Source organism: Salarias fasciatus, chromosome 18 (assembly GCF_902148845.1).
Source record: "Salarias fasciatus chromosome 18, fSalaFa1.1, whole genome shotgun sequence".
In the NCBI taxonomy this organism is placed as follows: domain Eukaryota; kingdom Metazoa; phylum Chordata; class Actinopteri; order Blenniiformes; family Blenniidae; genus Salarias; species Salarias fasciatus.
Genome location: NC_043762.1, coordinates 4294595 through 4313718, shown reverse-complemented (window position 1 = coordinate 4313718; position 19124 = coordinate 4294595). Strand labels below are relative to the sequence as shown.

Below are 19124 nucleotides of genomic sequence, written 5' to 3'. Positions count from 1 at the left end.
AGAACCGTCCCATGATGCAACAGGTTGGTGTGTCTGGGATGGACTTGGACCATATTTTTGGTTCATTCATCACGCACAATTCATTCAGAAGACACTGGTCTGAATGTGAGAACAACATTCACAACAGAAGAAATGCTGGAGTTGGTGTGTTGCGTTGTGTTGTGTTGTGTTGTGTTGTGTTGTGTTGTGTTGTGTTGTGTTGTGTTGTGTGTACAGGGGCCTATTGCACAGAATTAGGATTCATTGACCCAGGATGAATGACTGATCCAGGATCATCTAATCCAGAACCAGAGGGTTCAGAATTATTTGGTTGCACAAAAGACCAATCCAGGGTGTTAGAGCATGGATTCATCAATCAGGTGAAACTGATCCAGGATCAGCACTTGATTCCTTAAAGAAACCACAGCGATTAATCACAGAATCATGGATTCACCATGACAACCAGAGTGGAGTTCTTCTCTCCACCGGAACAGGAGGTTCTCTTGGAGGCCGGAGCCCTGCTGTCTCCTCTGATGATGCCCCCACCCACCCCATCGCTGCCCCACACTGCTCTCCCCACACCCGTCACGCATCCATAACACCTCCCCATCACGTATTGGCCTGACTCAGAACACACTGGTTTTTGGTAACAAAAATAAATTGATACATGCAAGTTTCACTGACGTATTCAGAGAGTGTGTTACTGCAGAAACTGACGGAGAGGTGACGCTATCTCTCTCTGGTAAACAGGTTAGAGTTACTCCTCGTTCTCTGGTTACGTTCCCTCCTTCATGAAACTGAAATCTGGGAGTTTCCCTCCTTCAGGGGATAATAGACATTGAGTTTTCACTAAACTTGCTTTGTGAAATGGACGGCAGCTTTCTGAATATAAAGTGAGGCAGCCGCTCCTCAGAACCCTCCGTCTTCATGGTCGCATGTGAAATAAACCCATTTAGAATCCGAGAAACTCCTCGTCTCACTGAGGAACCTAAGTAAACTTCAGACAGCAACAGCTGGAGCCACCTGTGTGTGTGTGTGTGTGTGTGTGTGTGTGTGTGTGTGTGTGTGTGTTTGAGTGGGTGTGAGAGAGAGAGGGAGAGAGAGAGCTGCATTTAACAGTGTCTTGAGTGTTCTACCTGTACTGACATCAGGCCTCCACAGGAGGGCAGCATCACACAGGCACCAGCTGTACTGTGTGTGTGTGTGTGTGTGTGTGTGTGTGTGTGTGTGTGTGTGTGTGTGTGTGTGTGTGTGTGTGTGTGTTCTCGTATTTCTATCCTTGTTGGGGCCAAATGTCCCCACAAGGATAGCAAAACGTGGAACGACGTGCCTTGTGGGGACCTTTTTCCGGTCCTAAGTAGGAGAAACAGTGTTTTCTTGACCATGTTGTTGTTACTGAAAAAAGTAAAAGTGCAAAAACATTTCTTTAGGGTTAGGCTTTGTTGTGGTGTGGGTTAGGGTTAGGGTAAGGGTCAGGGTTAGGGGCTAGACATGAATGGGAGTCAATGGACGGTCCCCACAAGGATAGAAATACAAGACTGGGCGTGTGTGTGTGTGTGTGTGTGTGTGTGTGTGTGTGTGTGTGTGTGTGTGTGTGTGTGTGTGTTTCATTGATGCTAGAAATGTGAAGATGTGAAACAAATGAAAGTTTCTTTGATGTCTCTGATTAAAGCGTCCATAACAGACGAAGACGTGTGTTTCAGGCTCCAAGTCTCAGAGCGCCCTGTGGAACGCCATCACGGCGGGGATGGGCATGAAAGGGAAGGAGCAGAAGACCCCTCTGAACGACCCCCGCAGTCCTGAGGAGATCCTGGCCGAGGACCTGCCCGGAGCGGACGAGCCGGACGCCACCGAGCGGATCGCCATCAGGTCTGCTGCTGCTGCTGCCTCAGTGGCCAGGACAAACACTGCTCCTGCACACACACACACACACACACACACACACACACACACACACTGGGGACTGGGCCATGACTGACTTGACAGCAGCATTAACATAATTCGTTGTCACTCCTCCTGTAGTGAAGGCTTCTGGAGTCTCAGTCTAATTAACCTTGGACCTTCAGACGCTGCTCTGAATGTCGGAGGTGGCCACAAGCGGCTGTTTAGTCAGAAGATGCTAACGATGCTCCCCGTGCTCCACAACAAGCTGTTGATTGGATGCAGAACAGATGAGTGAATGTCTTTGTTTAGTCATTTGTGTTTGCCGGATCAGTGTATTCCACTGGAGTGAGGATGCTCTCTGTGTTTTCTGACACCGTTTCCTCTGCTCTGTAGCTCTGATTACAGCTGCTGTTCTCTTCATATCCTCACATAGCTTTCCTCTTGATTGCTTCCATTAACACAGCAGAGTTTAGAGCTGGACACAGTCGGAGCAGAGCGTCTGGAAAGCAGTGGAAAAGTCCACTTGTTCACAGAACCAAAAGAGTTTCAGAGCTTTACAGCGACCGAGTCAGCTGTCCTCGTCTGTGGACGAAGAGACACGTGGTAGTGATCGATGGTTCAGGACTCACTGCACCCCCCAGTGGCACAAAGCGGTACCGACACTTCAGTTCAGAAGGTGAACGTCTGTCGCGTGCAGAATGCAGATGTTTCAGTTCAATCTTTCATCACTTCCTGGTAATTTTTATCAAAAGCTTTCAACTGAAATATGAAGTATTGCACCTTTACAGTGATGGGAGTAACTGTGTTGAAATAAACACTGTTACTATTTTTTAGGAACAAGTAATCTAATTACTTACCCAGCTTTACAAACACCATTACCTTCACTGACAATAAAATGCTGCGCGTTTCCATTACTGTAACTACCGGTTTATTGGTTTGTTTATTTGAATGGGACAGTGCACATTAATGAACATGCTTAAACATGTAAACATGCCGGATTGTAGCTTGATGCTAATTTCCATCCGTAGTTCCATTTACATAAAAACATATCAAGACAGTACAACATTTCACAGTAAGAATAAATAAGAACAAAGAGAAGGAGCAATATCAATATAATACAAGCATTGACAGTGAAAGATACCAAAAGGAAAAAGAAAAAAAAAATCACAAACCATAATATACAGACAGATAGATTGCAATGCAGGTTTACTGTGGGTGAAGAGCTAGCCCACATGTAGGGAGACCAGAAGAGTTTCATTTTCAGGAGCAAAGTGCATAGTTGCTGGATAAAGTATCAAGTGCTAAAGTGCATGAGTGCCAGGTAAGATTGCACAACGCCCTAAAGTGCACATCAGTTTAGAGTGCCAGATCCCGGATAGCAAGATTCTTCCGGCCCATATCTGGCCCACGCTCCACGTGCTCACCGGGCCCACAGTCGGTATGGAATGATGGCGCCTGGGCGGTCCACTCTTGTTTGCCAGATGTGAAGCACGACCAAGTCAGAAGAAAACCAAAGCATGGTTTACTTCCGGCATGGAAGACCTGATGATTAGAGCAGATAGAGATACAGACACAGAGCTCTGATCATTCACAGGCAGCTTTCAAACGGAAGTACTGACATCCATTGATATCCATCTGTTGTGTTTTATTTGTCTTTTACAAATGTAGAAATGCTGTCTACAGCTACAAATGAAATTTGATTGGAGACTTGTCTCATATTATCACACAGCAACATTTGAATAATTTAGATTATTGCAGTGTTTCCTGTTTGCAATTGATTCTGTCAAGTTTCCATTTATTTCATTAATCATATGTTCAGTTTTTTAATAAATAATTGAACATGCATCTTAAAGTTCCATTAAGAGGGGATCCAGTTGTTTGATATATTTAACCTTGTTTTGTTAAAGAAAAACAATAGTTACGTTGCCTAGTAATCAGTTACTTTTAAAATATTATAACTCAGTTACTAACTGAGTTAGTTTTTTTCAGGAAGTGACTACAACTAATTACTTTTTAAAAGTGACTTGCTCAAAACTGGTTACTGGTTACTGCACTACTGAGATCCAGCACTCAAAATAATAATGTATAAAGAATTACAGACTGTAGTGAATTGATTGATTAATCTTTAATATTTAATATTTAATTATCTGGGAGGCGTTTTTAAATGAAGGTGGAGTCTGCCTTGTTGCTGTGCAGTCCGAAGAGGCTGAAGAGGAACAGCTCATACTGAGTTGTCTGGAGCGTTCTGGCTGGTGTGATGAACCACCATTCACTCTTCATCATTCAAGTATTCACACACGTCAGCCTGGATGTTTGAGGGGAGGAAGAGTGGAGCTGTGGGAGGTCTTTAATGGAGAGAAGCTCCTCAGGGACCCGCTGCTAAATGACAAATGGTGAGATTACAGTGCAGAGGTGATTAAACCAGCACAAATCCATAAAATGATGTAACCACGGTGTCACCTGGAGGGCCGGCCCATCTGCTGGCCTCCTGGCCTCGTCATTAGATGTTATTGGAGGACGGGGAGTTGGGGGTGGGGGCGACACGTGGGGCTGGGATTCAGCCCAGGAGGGATGGCCTGTCGTGGAGGGAGGCTGAACGGGGGCAGCAGGAGGAGTGTGGAGGCGCCAGGATGAACATTCACAAGGTGTTAATGTGTGTTTATCAGCTGAAACACTCCGAGGGACAAACACAGCAGGCAGACTCCTCACTGCAGCGCCGCCACGTCTGAGTGTCAGTGGCTGATTGATCTGGATAAAATTAGTCATGCTGGCTCAGAACTGCTGTGAAAATAGAGCTGCAGAGCTGCTGTCTCTCTCACCCACATCATAGAGCATCCTCCTCCCACTGACTGCTAACCGCTAACCGCTAACCGCTAACCGCTGCGTAGTTTTAAGGTTGAAGGAAGCTTTTCTCACTGATTTTAAACCAAATGGTGGACCGGTGGACCGCAGGTTAATAGCCCTCTAATTGTGTCCAGCTGCGTTCTTGACAGAGTCTCTGTTGACACAAACACGCTGCATCACCTGCTCATGAGCCTGATCAGGAGCGCCGCAGAGCTGCAGACCGCCGTACAGGAACACGGTGACGAGCTGAGCTCGTGCTGAACGTCAGTGATGCCCGCTCTCCTGGATTCACAGCGTCCTGAAACATGCTCAGAGATGTTTTATTGACAGTCTGCCTCCTCTGCAACGACACAGAATTCATCCACATAACAAAAGGTTACCCAGCATGCTTCATGGTTCTGTTAGTGAGCGGAGCAGAGTATTAAATATTTAACATTCCCTTGAAAAATGGTCAAAAGTGAACATTTTTAAAAATGTGTAGAAAAGTCCCCCCAGGAAGGGGAAAGTGTTTGATGACGTCTGATGTGCTCCCTGTGTAACGAGCTGTTTTTGGTTTGAGGCTGCAGTCTGGTGTGTGTGTGTGTGTGTGTGTGTGTGTGTGTGTGTGTGTGTGTGTGTGTACATTGATGTCTGCTGCGATAAGATCACTCAATCTTCTTTAATGGCCATCACAAACAGGCAGGAAATACATTAAGAGCATTTGTGTTGATCTGCCCTCTCCCTTACCTCCCGACCTTTGACCTCACTCAATAATAGTGTATTCACTTTGCCCACATGGCAGCTTTTGAATGCACTGGGTGGATTATAATGCACTTCAGTGCTCCTTCCTTCCGTGGATTGATGCCGCCAGAGGATCAGGCTGAAGTACGAAAACCAGGATTTGGACAGAAATCATTTGGAATTAAGAGTTTGACTTTCTCTTTCCTTTGACCAGTTCTGAACCAGGAGTCTCCTCTCCGTACTCTCCTCTCACCAAACTCATTGAAGCCCTCACACGTGTTCTTGCTCTGCCTTCTACACTTTAACTTGACAACACAATGTTCACTTCTCTGACGGCTGCCACATCGGTGAAAAGAAAACACTCATTTTGTGGCAAAACCAAAGAACAGCCTTCATGTTCCGCACTAGTTGTTACCTTTAGTTGTTTTCCATCTTCAACCCGACTCCTGCAACTCCAGAAATACTCTGACTACTACCGATCCAAATCAAAGCAACACCCAGCTCTGCAGTTACTTACATGTGTAAGCTGCTTTTAGCTCTTTGTTTGGGTTGCACAGTCTGTATTTAGCCTCTCATGTTTGGCTACTAAACAGCTCTCAGAAGTGGCCTTTTCAACCTCTCCTGGAACCGCGGGTGTCACCGGCTAATAGGCTTACGGTGGCTCCCGCTCTCCGGCCGGCCGGGCGGCGCACAGCGCGGCGGGCAGCGCTCAGGTACGCACCATGACGGAGTGTGGAAGTAAATCTGCAGCTGAAGGGTGAGTACACGCTGCTGTTTGCTCAATGGAGGGACTTCTCCCTGGTTTGTGTGACGGTGGCAGCAGCCACACTTTACAGACATGAAGATCTTTGAGCTGAAAGAAAGAGTTGCTGATGGGACATTGAACACCGGAAGTTAACTGATCATTGCTTTAGTTGTTTCCTCCTTCAAGAGTTTCTTTTTGTAAATCTGTTAGTGTTCACGTTGTGAACTAAAAATGGTGAGCAGAAAATCTTCCAAACCGACGGTTACCTCAGAGCTCAAGGTGAAAAACACCACAAGTAATCAGACGGATCAATAGTTGTTTTTCCTTTCTCTTTTTTTTTCTGAAAGACCTTGGAAGAAAAATTGAGTTTTGTAAGGAGGAAACATGATGCTCAAGAAAAAAAAAATCAAAGGAGGGAGAGAGAGAGAGAGAGAGAGAGAGAGAGACACACACACACACCTGTAATAGTGGAACACGTTGAGTGAGAACATGAAGAAGCTGGGTTCAGTGAACGCCTCGCGGCGGTCTAAACCTACAGCAGCTTCTCTGGTAAAGGGCCCAGTTTTCACTGAGAGCTTGTCAGGATTGCAGACGGCTGGTTTCAATGCTTGAACAAGTCAAACATGGAAGAAACCGGAGCTGCGAACACTCACAGATGAAGTGTGAAGACGCTGTGAGTGCTGAGGTGAGACGGGTTTGTCCACAGAGTCGCGGTTTTGAATTGAAAGCTGTGGGTTTGTGAAGCGTTTTTGGAATCGGAGCTGCAGCCGCATTCGTCCCTCTCCACGTCAGTCCTGTCTCATCTGTCAGTGAGGAGGCAGCAGGGGTGTTTTTCCACCTCTAGTACTCTGCAAATAAACACGTCTTTATGGCCGGGTGCCCTCAATTCCTCGCAGCCATCTTCGTGTCTCAGCAACCTCCTATACAGTCGAATGAAATATAAATGCTGAAACACATTTCTGTGACAGATGGTCTCCACAAGATGTGATAATTTCCACTGAGGTACTTGCTACGTTGATGCATGGATGTGATGGTGGACTTGGAGTGAACGTTTAAAGGAGATTTGAATTTTTCATGGACCTTCAAATGGTTGGCAACACGGAGTGAGGAATCGATAAGAGCCCGTCCAGCTGCTCCCTCTGTCTCCGCCACATTGATTACTGCTTTGTTTAGTTCTTTTAAATGCGGTTATCATGCGATCGGTTTGTGCTGGCTGATCCACTCAGACGGGCCATGGTTGACCTTCACCAGTAGAAACGTATTCATCTCCCAGTCGCTTCCTGCTGCTGTGCCTCCCGTTGGCGGCAGAGGAGCAAATATTTCCTCCACAGAGCTCATTAGGCCATTTTTTACTGTCGCAGGAGCTTCTAACAGAGACAAGCACACTCCAGAGTATTCCTGCTATTTTCTTTAACGCTCTAGCTCTCTGTAATTACAGCGTCATTGCTCGTGTGTGTGAATGTGTGCGTTTTCCTTGTGAGGTGTTTCATTCCTCATGTGGAAACGCTATCTGAGTGTTCGGAGACTGCTTGTGTCTGTGCTTCCTGACGGATGTGATCTGTTCGGGCTTCAGTAGCAGAAATAGGGGGAAAAAGATGGAAGACATCGGTGAAAGGTTAAACCTTACATTATGCAGGAGGAGAGAAATATCAGGACTGTGTGTTTCCTCTAAACCAAAAACACTGTGGATCGTTAGCAGGTGTTTGTTTGGAGCCGTGGTGGTGAAGCGCGGCTGGAGGTTCACTTATTGGCTCAGAATGTTTTCAGTTGTTGGATCTAGTTCCAGTGTTAAAAATAGAGGAGGAACGGCGCTTCAGTAACCTTTAAAAGATTTATTTGTCATCCCCTCCTCCCGCCCTGCAGGCTCACATGTCACCTCATCATTAGCGGACGTCAGGGATTTCAGAACGTTCGACCGTCTCGTTTTCACCCCCAGTTCATAACATCGAGCTCCATTTGAATGTCTCTAATGAAGTGCAAACGTCCAGCTGCTGTTTCTTCACTCATTAATTGCTTTCTTTAGCTATTTAGAAGCCCTGAAAAGCATCACTCAAAACCAGAAATATACAACTTTAGGGATTTTTTTGAAAAAGATATTTTCACCAATTTTCACCCTAAAAAATAAATACCGATGTGTGTTGTTTATACTATAATCAGAAATAAAAGTCTGAAAATGAGCAGAATTACTGATATTTCATGATCAAACCCTGTAATTTCATGTGGATGAGACGTCTCTCCCTGGATTTCTGTATGAGGTTATTAAACAATGTTGCGCGTTCTCGACCGACGATGCATCAGTTCTCACCTCCTTTATGTTCAATGTCAAAATTCATCATTGTTAAGTGAATTTTCAAAATAAAATCAGGTGCAGATCATTGTGCAGAACTGTGAGATGTGTTTTTTTTTTTTTTTTTAAGGCAGCAAGACAAATAAGAATTGTTCACGAGCAGCACAAAATGTCCACGTGTTTGCAGACAGTCTCTTCATGTCGTCCCGTCAGGGTTAATTTGAAAGAAAGAGGAAGTAGCGAGGAGGCTGATGAGGCGTTGAAGTGACCTGGCCTTCGCAGCTCGCTGCTTTTGATTGACACCACCTCTGAGACCAGGCGGGTCTGTGCTCAGTGTCACATGTCCACACCCCGATGACAGGCTCCATCTGCCCCCCGGGGGGCAAACCGGCCACATGTGAAGCTGCTGCCGAGGCTTTCTGCTCCACTTGACCCGGCACCTCTGCCTGCTGGCTTGAAAAAGGCTTCAAATCTCCGGGGGTCAACATACCTCCACAGAAAGAGAGGAAAAAAAACAGCGTAATACCGAGAAGGCTTGAGCAAGATGAAAAGCAGAGCGAGGCAGAGGAAGAGGGCCGCGGATAAGTGCACCTTTGAAGACCACATGAGCGGGCTGAGCCACTCAGGACGCGCTCGGCCTCCCTCCTCACAGATGAACATCTCGGCAGATGAAAGCAGGAGGCTCTTTGAGGTGGCGCCCTGGCATTATCCCTGCATCAAGTAATTGAACCAGCTCAGAGTGTGTCGGGGGGCTCGGGGGATAAAGGGACGGGAGGGATTTCAGGTTGAGTCATTCTGGCAACTTTTGCATTTACAAAAAAAAAAAAAAAAAAAAAAAAACAAGCAGGGTGTTTCCAGGCTGCTAAAAGCCCCCGGCATTCATCCTGAGAAGCTCGGACTGACCGCATTACCCACAGTCCCCTGCAGTGCGCCTGTCTATGATCATTCAACAGCCTCAACCGGAACCAGCTTTGGAACACACAGTTTGAAATTTTTAATTTTAAAATGGACTGAACAGAGAGACGGAAAGAGCAGTGGAACGCTTCAAAGCTATCAGCAACTGTCAACAACAACTCAGAGCATTGTAGAGAGGCGGAGCCAGAGGAGGAGAGGAGGAGGGCTTCAGCATCCATCCATCCATTCATCCATCCATCCATCCATCCATCCATCCATCCATCCATCCATCCATTCATCACGGTTTGCTGTGGGTGTGATCACTGAAGGGGGCACTGTGGGGTCCATAGGGACGCAGCCAGCCAGGTTCACTGTGGGCTCCTCTGGTTTCGTTGTGGCCACAAGGACCTACAGAAAGTTGAATTGCATCACTACCGTCAGTCCATTGAATTAGCCTTGTGTTGCAGTTTTTCTCCACTGGTTTGGCTCATTTCTTGAAACAGAAATTACATTTTCAAAATACATTTTGACAAAACGGTCTTACAGTTCAGCACAACTTGCTGAAGCTCATCTCGCTCCCAAAACTCTTGACTCATGTTTCAAAGCTACATTTCTTTCCCATATAAACAGTCGGAGCCTCCAAAATGCAAAGGCCCCTTTCAACAGCTTTGGCTCATTTCTCGAAACAGAGCAGACGTTCTCAATTCTCTTGGTTCTCTCATCAAAATCAACCTGTACGGTTCAGCAGAACCACACGGTTCACCTGTCAAGGCTCATATCTCTTCCAAAACAGTTCACTCAGGTGGCAAAACTACATTTCTTTCTCAAGCAAATGGTGAATACCATCAAAAAGCTTTGTCCTTTTAGCATCGTGTGGCTGACTGTCAAACTGATTAGATGTTTTGTCTTTAAGGGGCTGTATCATGCTTTTTGAGCTAGTCCAAACCCTAGAAATGGCTCTAACATGGTAATAGTTTATTTTTGGCGCTAAGGAAAAGTCATTTTGTGTGAAATAAAAGATTTTCTGGGGCTAATTCTGAAACCCAGAAGAGAAAACGCTCAGTTTCACTGAAAACCTCGCCTCTCCCCCTGTGGACTTTGACTGACAGCGTACTTCAACCAATCAGCGCTTCAAAACAAATACGCTAGCTAGCTTTAGCTCTTTAGCTCTAGTTTCTCCACACGCAAAGACTCGAAAACATCTTTTTCCTGTTAGAAACTCACCAAGCGCAGACCCTTCAGACTCTTGCTCTTGCTTGACTGTTGCTTTCAGACGATGGTCAAAGTTTGTCTCCGTAATCAGAGTTAGAAAAAGCGGCAACGCTGATTGCCGAGGGCCTGCAGGAGGGGGGCTCAGGGGAGCCGTCTTCACAGTGTGACGTGAACATGGGAAACAGAGCGTTTTCATGGGTGCGGGAGGGGCTGCCTCTCCGAGCAGCACAAACACGAGGAAAGCTCAAATACGCAGGCACGAAGGAAAAAAACGCTTTGGGGGTGTTTTTGGAGAGTACATAACTATATAACAAGGTTAAAACATACGAAAAGTGAATTTTGCATGATACAGCCCCTTTAAGGCTGACATTAAAATTGAAATATTCCTTATCTACCTTTCTGTCTGAGCCCAGAAACAGAATACATACTGTATGAGAAAAATGAAGAGAAAAAAAAGCATTTTACAGTAAGAAGAACCTTCAAGTTTAGTTTCACACATTACTCTCATACTTCCAAGGAAACTCTTATCATTTTTAGTCACACACAAAGTAGCTTCCATCCATCAGAGTTCAATTTCCTGGAAAATAAACACAAAGAAACAAAATTAAAAGGATAATTGTGTGTAGCCCGCAGTGCTGTAAATGAAGCTGGAGTTTCACAGCTCACTTCTTCACCGGCCCCCCTCCTCACCCCCCCTGGTCGGGCTCCTCACCCTCAAGCAAACGGATTAGTCAGTGATAAAAGATGACTTCTCACACCTATTCCACAATAAAATCACCTTGATCTCTTAATGCTCTCCTTAAACTTGAGAGAATGGCAGTGAATGAAGCTGCTGCAGAATGAACCCAGTCAGCGAAGCAGCAGAGGGGTGTGTGTCCAGCAGGAGCTGCTGGTTCGGGGTGTTATCCTCTGGGGTGCACAGGAGGGAGACTCCGAGCTGAGCTGAATGATATTTCATGAGTTGTGATGCTTGTATTCGGAGGGATTGAAAATGGATCAAACTAATCTCTGTCCAATCAGTGTCAGTGCATGGGCCGCAGGCCTTTTAATCCCAGCCTGGCGCGGTGTTTAATATGCTGTAGGACAACTGTATTATCTGCATGACAGATGAATACATGTCAGATTAGAGGCGCCACACTCGTCTCTTTGTGATGCTTTACGTTGTGACGAGGAGCTGAGGCTGGAGGAGAAGGAAACCTCCACCTCTGCCTCCTCCACCCCCCCAGTGTCTCCCTCCATCCTCCTGCTGGGTCTGTCATTATCAGCCTGACTCCTCCTCCCTTCGCTTGGCGTCGTGGCTCCTCCCGCCTCTCCTGAGCGGAGAGCTCGGCAGTGAGCATTAATCCGGGATTGTGCTGCCTGCCGTCTGCATCTGGTGGAGGCAGAGAGGGAGAGCATGGCCCGGCTCCAGCTCCAGACCTCTGAACACAGCTGCCCTCAGCTTCAGGTGCACATGTGGTAGACCCTGCTCCCTCCACACCGTGCTGCAGCCCCCGCCACGGATTCAACTTTCATCCTGCTCTTATTTTGAATTTGTTCCTACCTCTGCTCAACATGGAGTCTCCCACCAAAGAGATCGAGGAGTTTGAGAGCACAGCTCTGAAGTACCTGCAGCCAGAGCAGATCGAGAAGATCTGGCTGCGACTCCGAGGACTGTGAGTATCCACTCTGTGTGTGTGTGTGTGTGTGTGTGTGTGTGTGTGTGTGTGTGTGTGTGTGTGTGTGTGTGTGTGTTGTTTGAGTCAGGGGTGTCAGGATAAAGCTGATTTAATGACTCCTAAAATGAGCAATAATCCAAATGATTTGTTTTACTGCAGACAGGAATGATTGGATGGCAAAGATGAATTTTGAAAAACCTGAACAAAGTGAATATTTGAAGATCCCCCCCCCCCCCCCCCCCCACAGCCTGCTGTCCTGTTGGTGTTGAGAGTGTTTGGAGGTTTTCTCCCTGACAGTCACTGTGTTTCGACTCCTCTCTCTGGTTTCTCTCGTTACGTCTGCTGGAACACCCAATCCCTCAAAATATCACTTAAATAGAGCTTCAGACAAAAAAATGACAGTTGAAACAGAAATGAAAGGAGAGGTGGTGTTTTCAAAACTGTGGTGATTTGAGTCCAGCTGTTAGTGCTGTTAAATGACCTCAGAGTATCGTCTTTAATGTCTCTGCCCTTCATAGATGCTGGCATCTGATACAGCTCTCATCCGGCCTAAAAGCACACCTGAAACATGGCATCACGTCGTGATTTCAAGGGTACATTATGCTTACTGACGGTTCCAAGTGTTCAGTGAGCTCCAGCAGAAGATCATGAAGTGAATCTTTCACTAACATCCGGCAGTGCTCCAAAAAAATCAGCTGTCTCTCCGTCGCTGTTGATACTGTCTTCACAGTACACGCCCCTGCAGTTAGAAGCTCAACAACTTAAAATTACTTATAATGGAGGAAAAACTCCAAACTTTAGCAGTTTCAGCATTTTTCTGGTTTAATCCTCTATTAAGATTGATCAGTTTAGACTCTGAGCTCCCGGACCTGATCCCACACACACACACAGTGAAAACATTACATGGGATAACAGTGTGATGATCAGAAGCAAGAGGATCTGATTATAATTGACACTTTATTTCACGTTATAAACTGGGAGTGAAACATTGTGACGCAGAGGCTGAAGGCCACTCAGCTGATCGCTAAAAACAAAGGAGCAGAAATCAGGAGAGTCCAGGTCGGTCCTGCTGCATGTCAAAGATTTCCTGTAGAGCCTCCGTCTGAAGAGACGGGACCAGCTGACAGGCAGACCCTGTCTGCAGAGGTTCACACCGTGCAGGGTGTGTGTGGGTGTGCATGAGCTCATATACAGTCGATATGCACCGACTTGGTGATATTCAGCACATGTGCCACCAGCTTCTGGTGGCGTGCAATGCACGCTCCTGCAGTCATCCCACAGTGCCGTGCACGCTCCTGCAGTCGTCCCACAGTGCCGTGCACGCTCCTGCAGTCGTCCCACAGTGCCGTGCACAAGCCCCGATCCAGACCTTAGCAGCTTCATTACTCCGTCCTGACAAATGGACCGTCTCTCCTCACATCAGCTGATGGATTCCAGTGGATTTCCATTAACAAATTAGATCAGTGTGACAGATCCCTCCTCCGCTTCACACAGTCATTCATGGAAATCAATCAATTCTTTATTTGATTGATCAACAGCTCATCACAGGAGTCTCTGGCAGAAAAGAGCAGAGTGAACGGGGCCCAAGGAGGTCCAAGGAGGTCCAAGGAGGTCCAAGGAGGGTCTGAGAGTGTCTAGGAGAGTCCAGGAGGGTGAAGCAGGGCCCTCTGTAAGAAACATAAAATGACTTTTTATGTCGGCTCCACACTGAAGCCACATCACATCACTTTTCTTCAAAAGGAACAGTAGATTGAAAGTAAATCAGTTTTATTCCCATTTTCTGAAGTCATTATTGACAGATTTAAACTTATTTCTCCCTGTACTGCATTGATAATTCTTTCCAGACAGCAAATGGTCCTTAAGTGATGCCAGAACAGTTTTTGTCAGTCAGACTCTCCAGAGCAGCAGACACTTTCTGACAGAAACTCACACAAAGGTTTCATATTTTGGGGTTTGGTATGTTTAGGTGTCAGACTCCATCGTATCCAGGTCCATGTTTGCCAGTCAGTCTTTGATTGGTGCAGATTCTTTTGTTTTTAACAGAATGTAGCTTCAGCTCACATCATGACACCATCTAGTGTTAGGAAGTGGTATTACAACATCGGAACTCATCGATTCGCTTGCTCAATTAATGTCTAAGAAAACACTTTAACCTTTTTTGTTAAAATATTTGTGAATTTCTAAAGATCATGTACTACTTTACTGTAATTACAGCAGGAAACAAAATCTATAAAATCTACTAATAGATATTCTGAGCAGATTTAAATATGTGAATCTTTTAAAATAGAAAACGTTACCAGTGTGTACATTTCTTTTCTGTGTTCTTAAGTTTCATCGTCTGTTTTTTGTCCAAACACTATTTGGCAGGAAATCAGCTGACAATAGTTTTTTTAATTGATCACATTGTTCATGGAGCTCGGATACTTCTTATCAAACTGTGGCGATATTTTAATGTGGCTTCAGCCTCTTCAGCTCAGAAATGTAAACGTGTCTGAACTGTCCTGAGGATGTTTGAAGACAGACAGATTTTAATGCGGCGAGCTCCTGAAAAGCTTTGAGTGTGGTTTAAGATCACAGGTTGTGTTTACCTTTTGTCTTGACAGCAGCTGAGAGCTGTAACCATCTTAAAGAAGGACAGAGAGGCGGCTTAAGGCGGGGGGTGGGGGGATCTGGGGATCTGTCAGGGTCTGGGGGGAGACGGCTGATATATGGGTCAGAGGTTATGGGGTGAGTTTCTCTCTCTCATCGTCCTCATCCAGTCAGGATGGGTAGTTTACTCTCTTGTCATCTACTTGAATCTGAATGAACCCACGTGAAAGCCGAAATAAAAGCAGAAGCACCGTAAACGTCTGAATCATTCCGCCGGTCGATTCTCCTCAGGCCCTCTGTTGGAGGTTTACTTTAGTCTGGCTTCAAAATAAGATAACGCTCCACACCGTGGTCTAGGACAGCTCGCAGGGCTCTGATTCCCGTTAAAGAAAATGATGTTCCTAAATCAAAGGTCCAATAAGTAACATTGTGGAATATAAAAAAACGTTCTTACCCTCTCCCCTCCTCCCCTTGTCGTCTGGTTCCTTCCTCTAAACACTGTTTCACTGTTTGAACTTTAACTTTATAAATTGTAGAATATCCACTGACTCCAGCTCTTTTATCAATAAGTTTGATCATTGAGAACGTCGTCTGGACATGTTGTGATATTTCTGATTCAGGCTATTTCAACTGATTTCAGTTGAAAGTCATTGAAGTTACAAAACGTGTTTTAATTAGGGATTTATGATTAAAAACTTTAAAGGTAAACTGAACTTTGATGAGGGAACTTGATACAAGTTTTAAAGTTACAATAAAACTAAGTTTTTTTTTATTACATTTGTATTTTGTATTTGAAATTATGGAAAATAAAGAAATTAATTACTTTTTCAGCCAGCATGTAGCCAGCGGAACAGCACTAGCATCAGTAACAGTGTGTTGAGGGTAGACGGTCATTCCATGTTCCTGGTTTTCACAGAGGGTTACAGTTATTTAGTTCATCCTCAAACAGCCCAGTGCCTCTCAGTAAAAACACCAGTATCATTTTACTTTAGTGGCTTCAGTCAGGTGGATCAGACTCCCAGGACTGAGACTGGGTCTAACAGTTTACCAGGCGTCATTATCTGCATGGAAATCTGTAAGCTTCACACAGATCGATGCAGACTATTGGTGGCTTCTGTCCTCAGACGATCAGGCTGACAGTCCTCTCCGGTTCGCTTCAAATGAAGCGGTCTTCTTCAGAAAACTGGACTCAGTCATTGAGTCAGCAGCAGGAGGAAATCGAACGCAGGCTGGAAAACCACGTGAGCCTCCAAACGTCCTGAGCAGGCACTTTCTGCTGAGCAGCTAAAGATTGATACAGAAAACCGGCCAGAGGCAAATCAGGCTGAGTGCTGCCAACCCCTGACTGGAATCCTAATGTGTGTGTGCGTGTGTGTGTGTGTGTGGTGAATGAATCGGGCCTTTATGAAGAACACTCATTGATGAAGTAATGGTTTTATATTGAGACTCGGGTTAATTCGGATCACTGTGTCATCATTTGAAGTCAGTCAGATTAAAAATGTTCTGTGTTTAGGGAGTTTAGGGTGTTTGGGGAGTTCAGGGTGTTCGGGGAGTTCAGGGTGTTCGGGGTGTTCAGGGTGTTTGGGGAGTTCAGGGTGTTTGGGGAGTTCAGGGTGTTCGGGGAGTTTAGGGTGTTCAGGGAGTTCAGGGTGTTCGGGGAGTTCAGGGTGTTCGGGGTGTTCACTGACTGATTGGGTTTTCTCCTACTTCTGCTGATTGTGAATGAAATGAAAGCGGTCACTGTGCCGTCCATGTCCGCCCGCCGCAGCAGACTTCACCTCCGTCCTTCACTCCGCTCACGCTGCTCATGTTTCTGTTTCTACAGGCGCAAATATAAGAAGACTTCACAGAGGTGAGAGCGCCGCTGGGACCCCGGACCTCTCTCCTCCTCCTCCTCTTCCTCCTCCCCCTCCTCTTCCTCACTACCCTGCCCTTCCCAGATCTCTGGAAGACTGACAGATAGCAAACACTGGTCCAGACTGGGGGATGCTCCATGTCGTGTTGATGATGATGAAGGTGTGTTTTGCCGTGTTGAAGGTGCTCAGGGGAAATCAGCCTCTCATTAAGAGCAGTTTGAAGACATTTCTTGCAGTAATGAATGAGTGTCACCTGATAAAAGGCTGCTGTCGGTCAAAGCCGCTGCTGTCGGTGTTTGATTCTCAGAGGAGCGGTCTGAAGCTCCCCTCGTCTCCGGGGTTCTGTCCTCTCACTGAGCTCTGGATGAAGGGGGGAGCTTTGGTTTGGGGTGGTTCCTCCTGATCAGATGGGCTCGTTGCAGCAGCTCCTTCACTTTCTTCACATCAGCTTGAAGAAAAGTCTCTTGTGCTCCAGAAACAGGTTTTTCACCTTGATAATGAGGAAATGCTCTGATCAGTCGTTTCTTTTACTTCCAGTTGTGGAATAATTCACTTCTTGTTGTATTTTCCTGTTTCCTTTGCTTCTCTTGAACCTCTTGAACGTATACGTTGAAGTACCTGATGACAGCAATGTGTGGCACAAAGGCACAAAGGCAGAGAGTCCTCACGACATGACTGCTGTTGGTTTGAAAACACAGATTCTTTTTGCTGACTGGTGGGGCTGAGTCGCTCCACAGGTCTGCTTCCACGTCATACACATGATGAAAACACATTTTTTTTAATCTTCATTTCATCACTTTCACTGTTTTCACTCAGCGTTTGTGGTGAAAGGACGAGGACCTTGAAAGACGTGTCTTCCAGGACAGCTGGATGCTGCCTGTTCAGCTGTTCTCAGGAGCAGATGAGCACGATTTGAAATACATTCAGACTCACGGAGGGAAACCTTTTCTGCTCCAGACGAGTGAATCTGCCTGGCAGGCTGTGGTCACCGGAGCAGAAACCACCAATAACCACTCCTCGGTGTGTCCGCATGACCCTTCCATTCAATATGAATACTCACCAGGAAATCAGTTTGACAGGGTTTTTGTAAATAAATTTGGGTTTTTGTAAATAAATTTGAGAACGCCATGATCGGCAGCTTCAGCACTGACAGGGAGTTCCACCTCAAATCCGTTTCCTGGTGGATGTGCTGGACACACTCCTGTTAACCCGGGCAGCAGGGAGACGAGCAGCGGCACAGAGAGCGCGCCACGGCGAACCGCTGCTTCAGAGTTCTGAGACGCTTCCTGGCATTTCCCTGTGAACTGTGGGACGGCGGTGCGGGCGGAGTAATTGAAGGAGATGCTGGTGGAGCTGCTCAGCGGCTCGGCGGGGGGTGGAGGCTGTGCTGCAGAGCGAGCCGAGCCGCTCACTTCCTGTGTGGAGGAGCCGCTGATTGACAGCTCCATATGTGTCTGTGTAATTATGACCGGGCTAATTGGCAGAGAGGAGCGCTGAGGCTTTGTCATTACTGACACACCGGGACAGCCCCACACACACACACGCACACACGCACACACACACACACACACACACACAGATAGCCGTCCGCAGAGGGAGGCCTGCTGCAGAGGCAAACTGGAAGCTGAGCTGGAGGATCAGGACGCCGCCGCTCACAGACGAGAGAAACACTTCGTTTCTTTCCAGGTTTTCTTTCTGTGACCGTCAAAGCCTCACACGCAGTAATACCCAGAGCTGTGGTTGTAAACATCGTCACATGTGGCGTCCAGTCTGACCTCCACGGGGATGCTCTTCAGTTCATGGATTGTCCATGAGGACATATTAATGAAGACAAATCCAAATCTCCGAAACAGCTTCTTCTCAGGGCACGACTTTACCGAAGGAGGTCATTTAATGGTTTTCATTGACCCAGTCATTGATCACTTGATCAGAGGCATTATTCAGTGGAGTGTGTCTTTGTGTTGGCTGGCAGATGCTTGAATGACTCTGTGAATGAATGAGGCTGAATTAAGCCTGTGAACATGCTGCAGTGGTCATTCCTCGTAGCGTTGAAAGCATTAAGTGTTTCAGCATCTGATCCAGGTCTGATCCAGCCAATCTCCCTCCCTGACCAGCGTGTGTGTGTGTGTGTGTGTGTGTGTGTGTGTGTGTGTGTGTGTGTGTGTGTGTGTGTGTGTGTGTGCTGATTATGGGCTGATGGAGGAGTACTGGATGGAGCTGGGTGGAGTAAATCAGCCATAGTATAAGTTTTTGATGCTGTTTTCTCATGTCAGCCAAGTTTAAAAGCTGAGTCTGACGGTGAGTTATTTCATTTTCAAGGTGAGAGCCTTCCAATTTTCAGTTCTACTAAATCTGACACAGATTATTACTGTTTAAGAAACAGAAAACGGCCTGAGGTGAAGACGTCTCTGTGGCTCTGCCTTCTCATCCGTCTCTTTCCTCCTCTTCCTCTTCAC

The 19124-nt window shown here is 46.3% G+C and overlaps 1 protein-coding gene across 1 annotated transcript in view; it reads left to right on the top strand.

Moving 5' to 3' along the window:
* Positions 1-19124, top strand: part of pde1cb (phosphodiesterase 1C, calmodulin-dependent b) — a 74752-nt gene that overhangs the window by 13383 nt on the left and 42245 nt on the right. Inside the window, exons 3-4 of the mRNA XM_030114979.1 lie at positions 1683-1848; positions 16638-16664. Coding sequence (XP_029970839.1) covers positions 1683-1848; positions 16638-16664 — 193 coding nt within the window. The remainder of the gene's footprint in view (positions 1-1682; positions 1849-16637; positions 16665-19124) is intronic.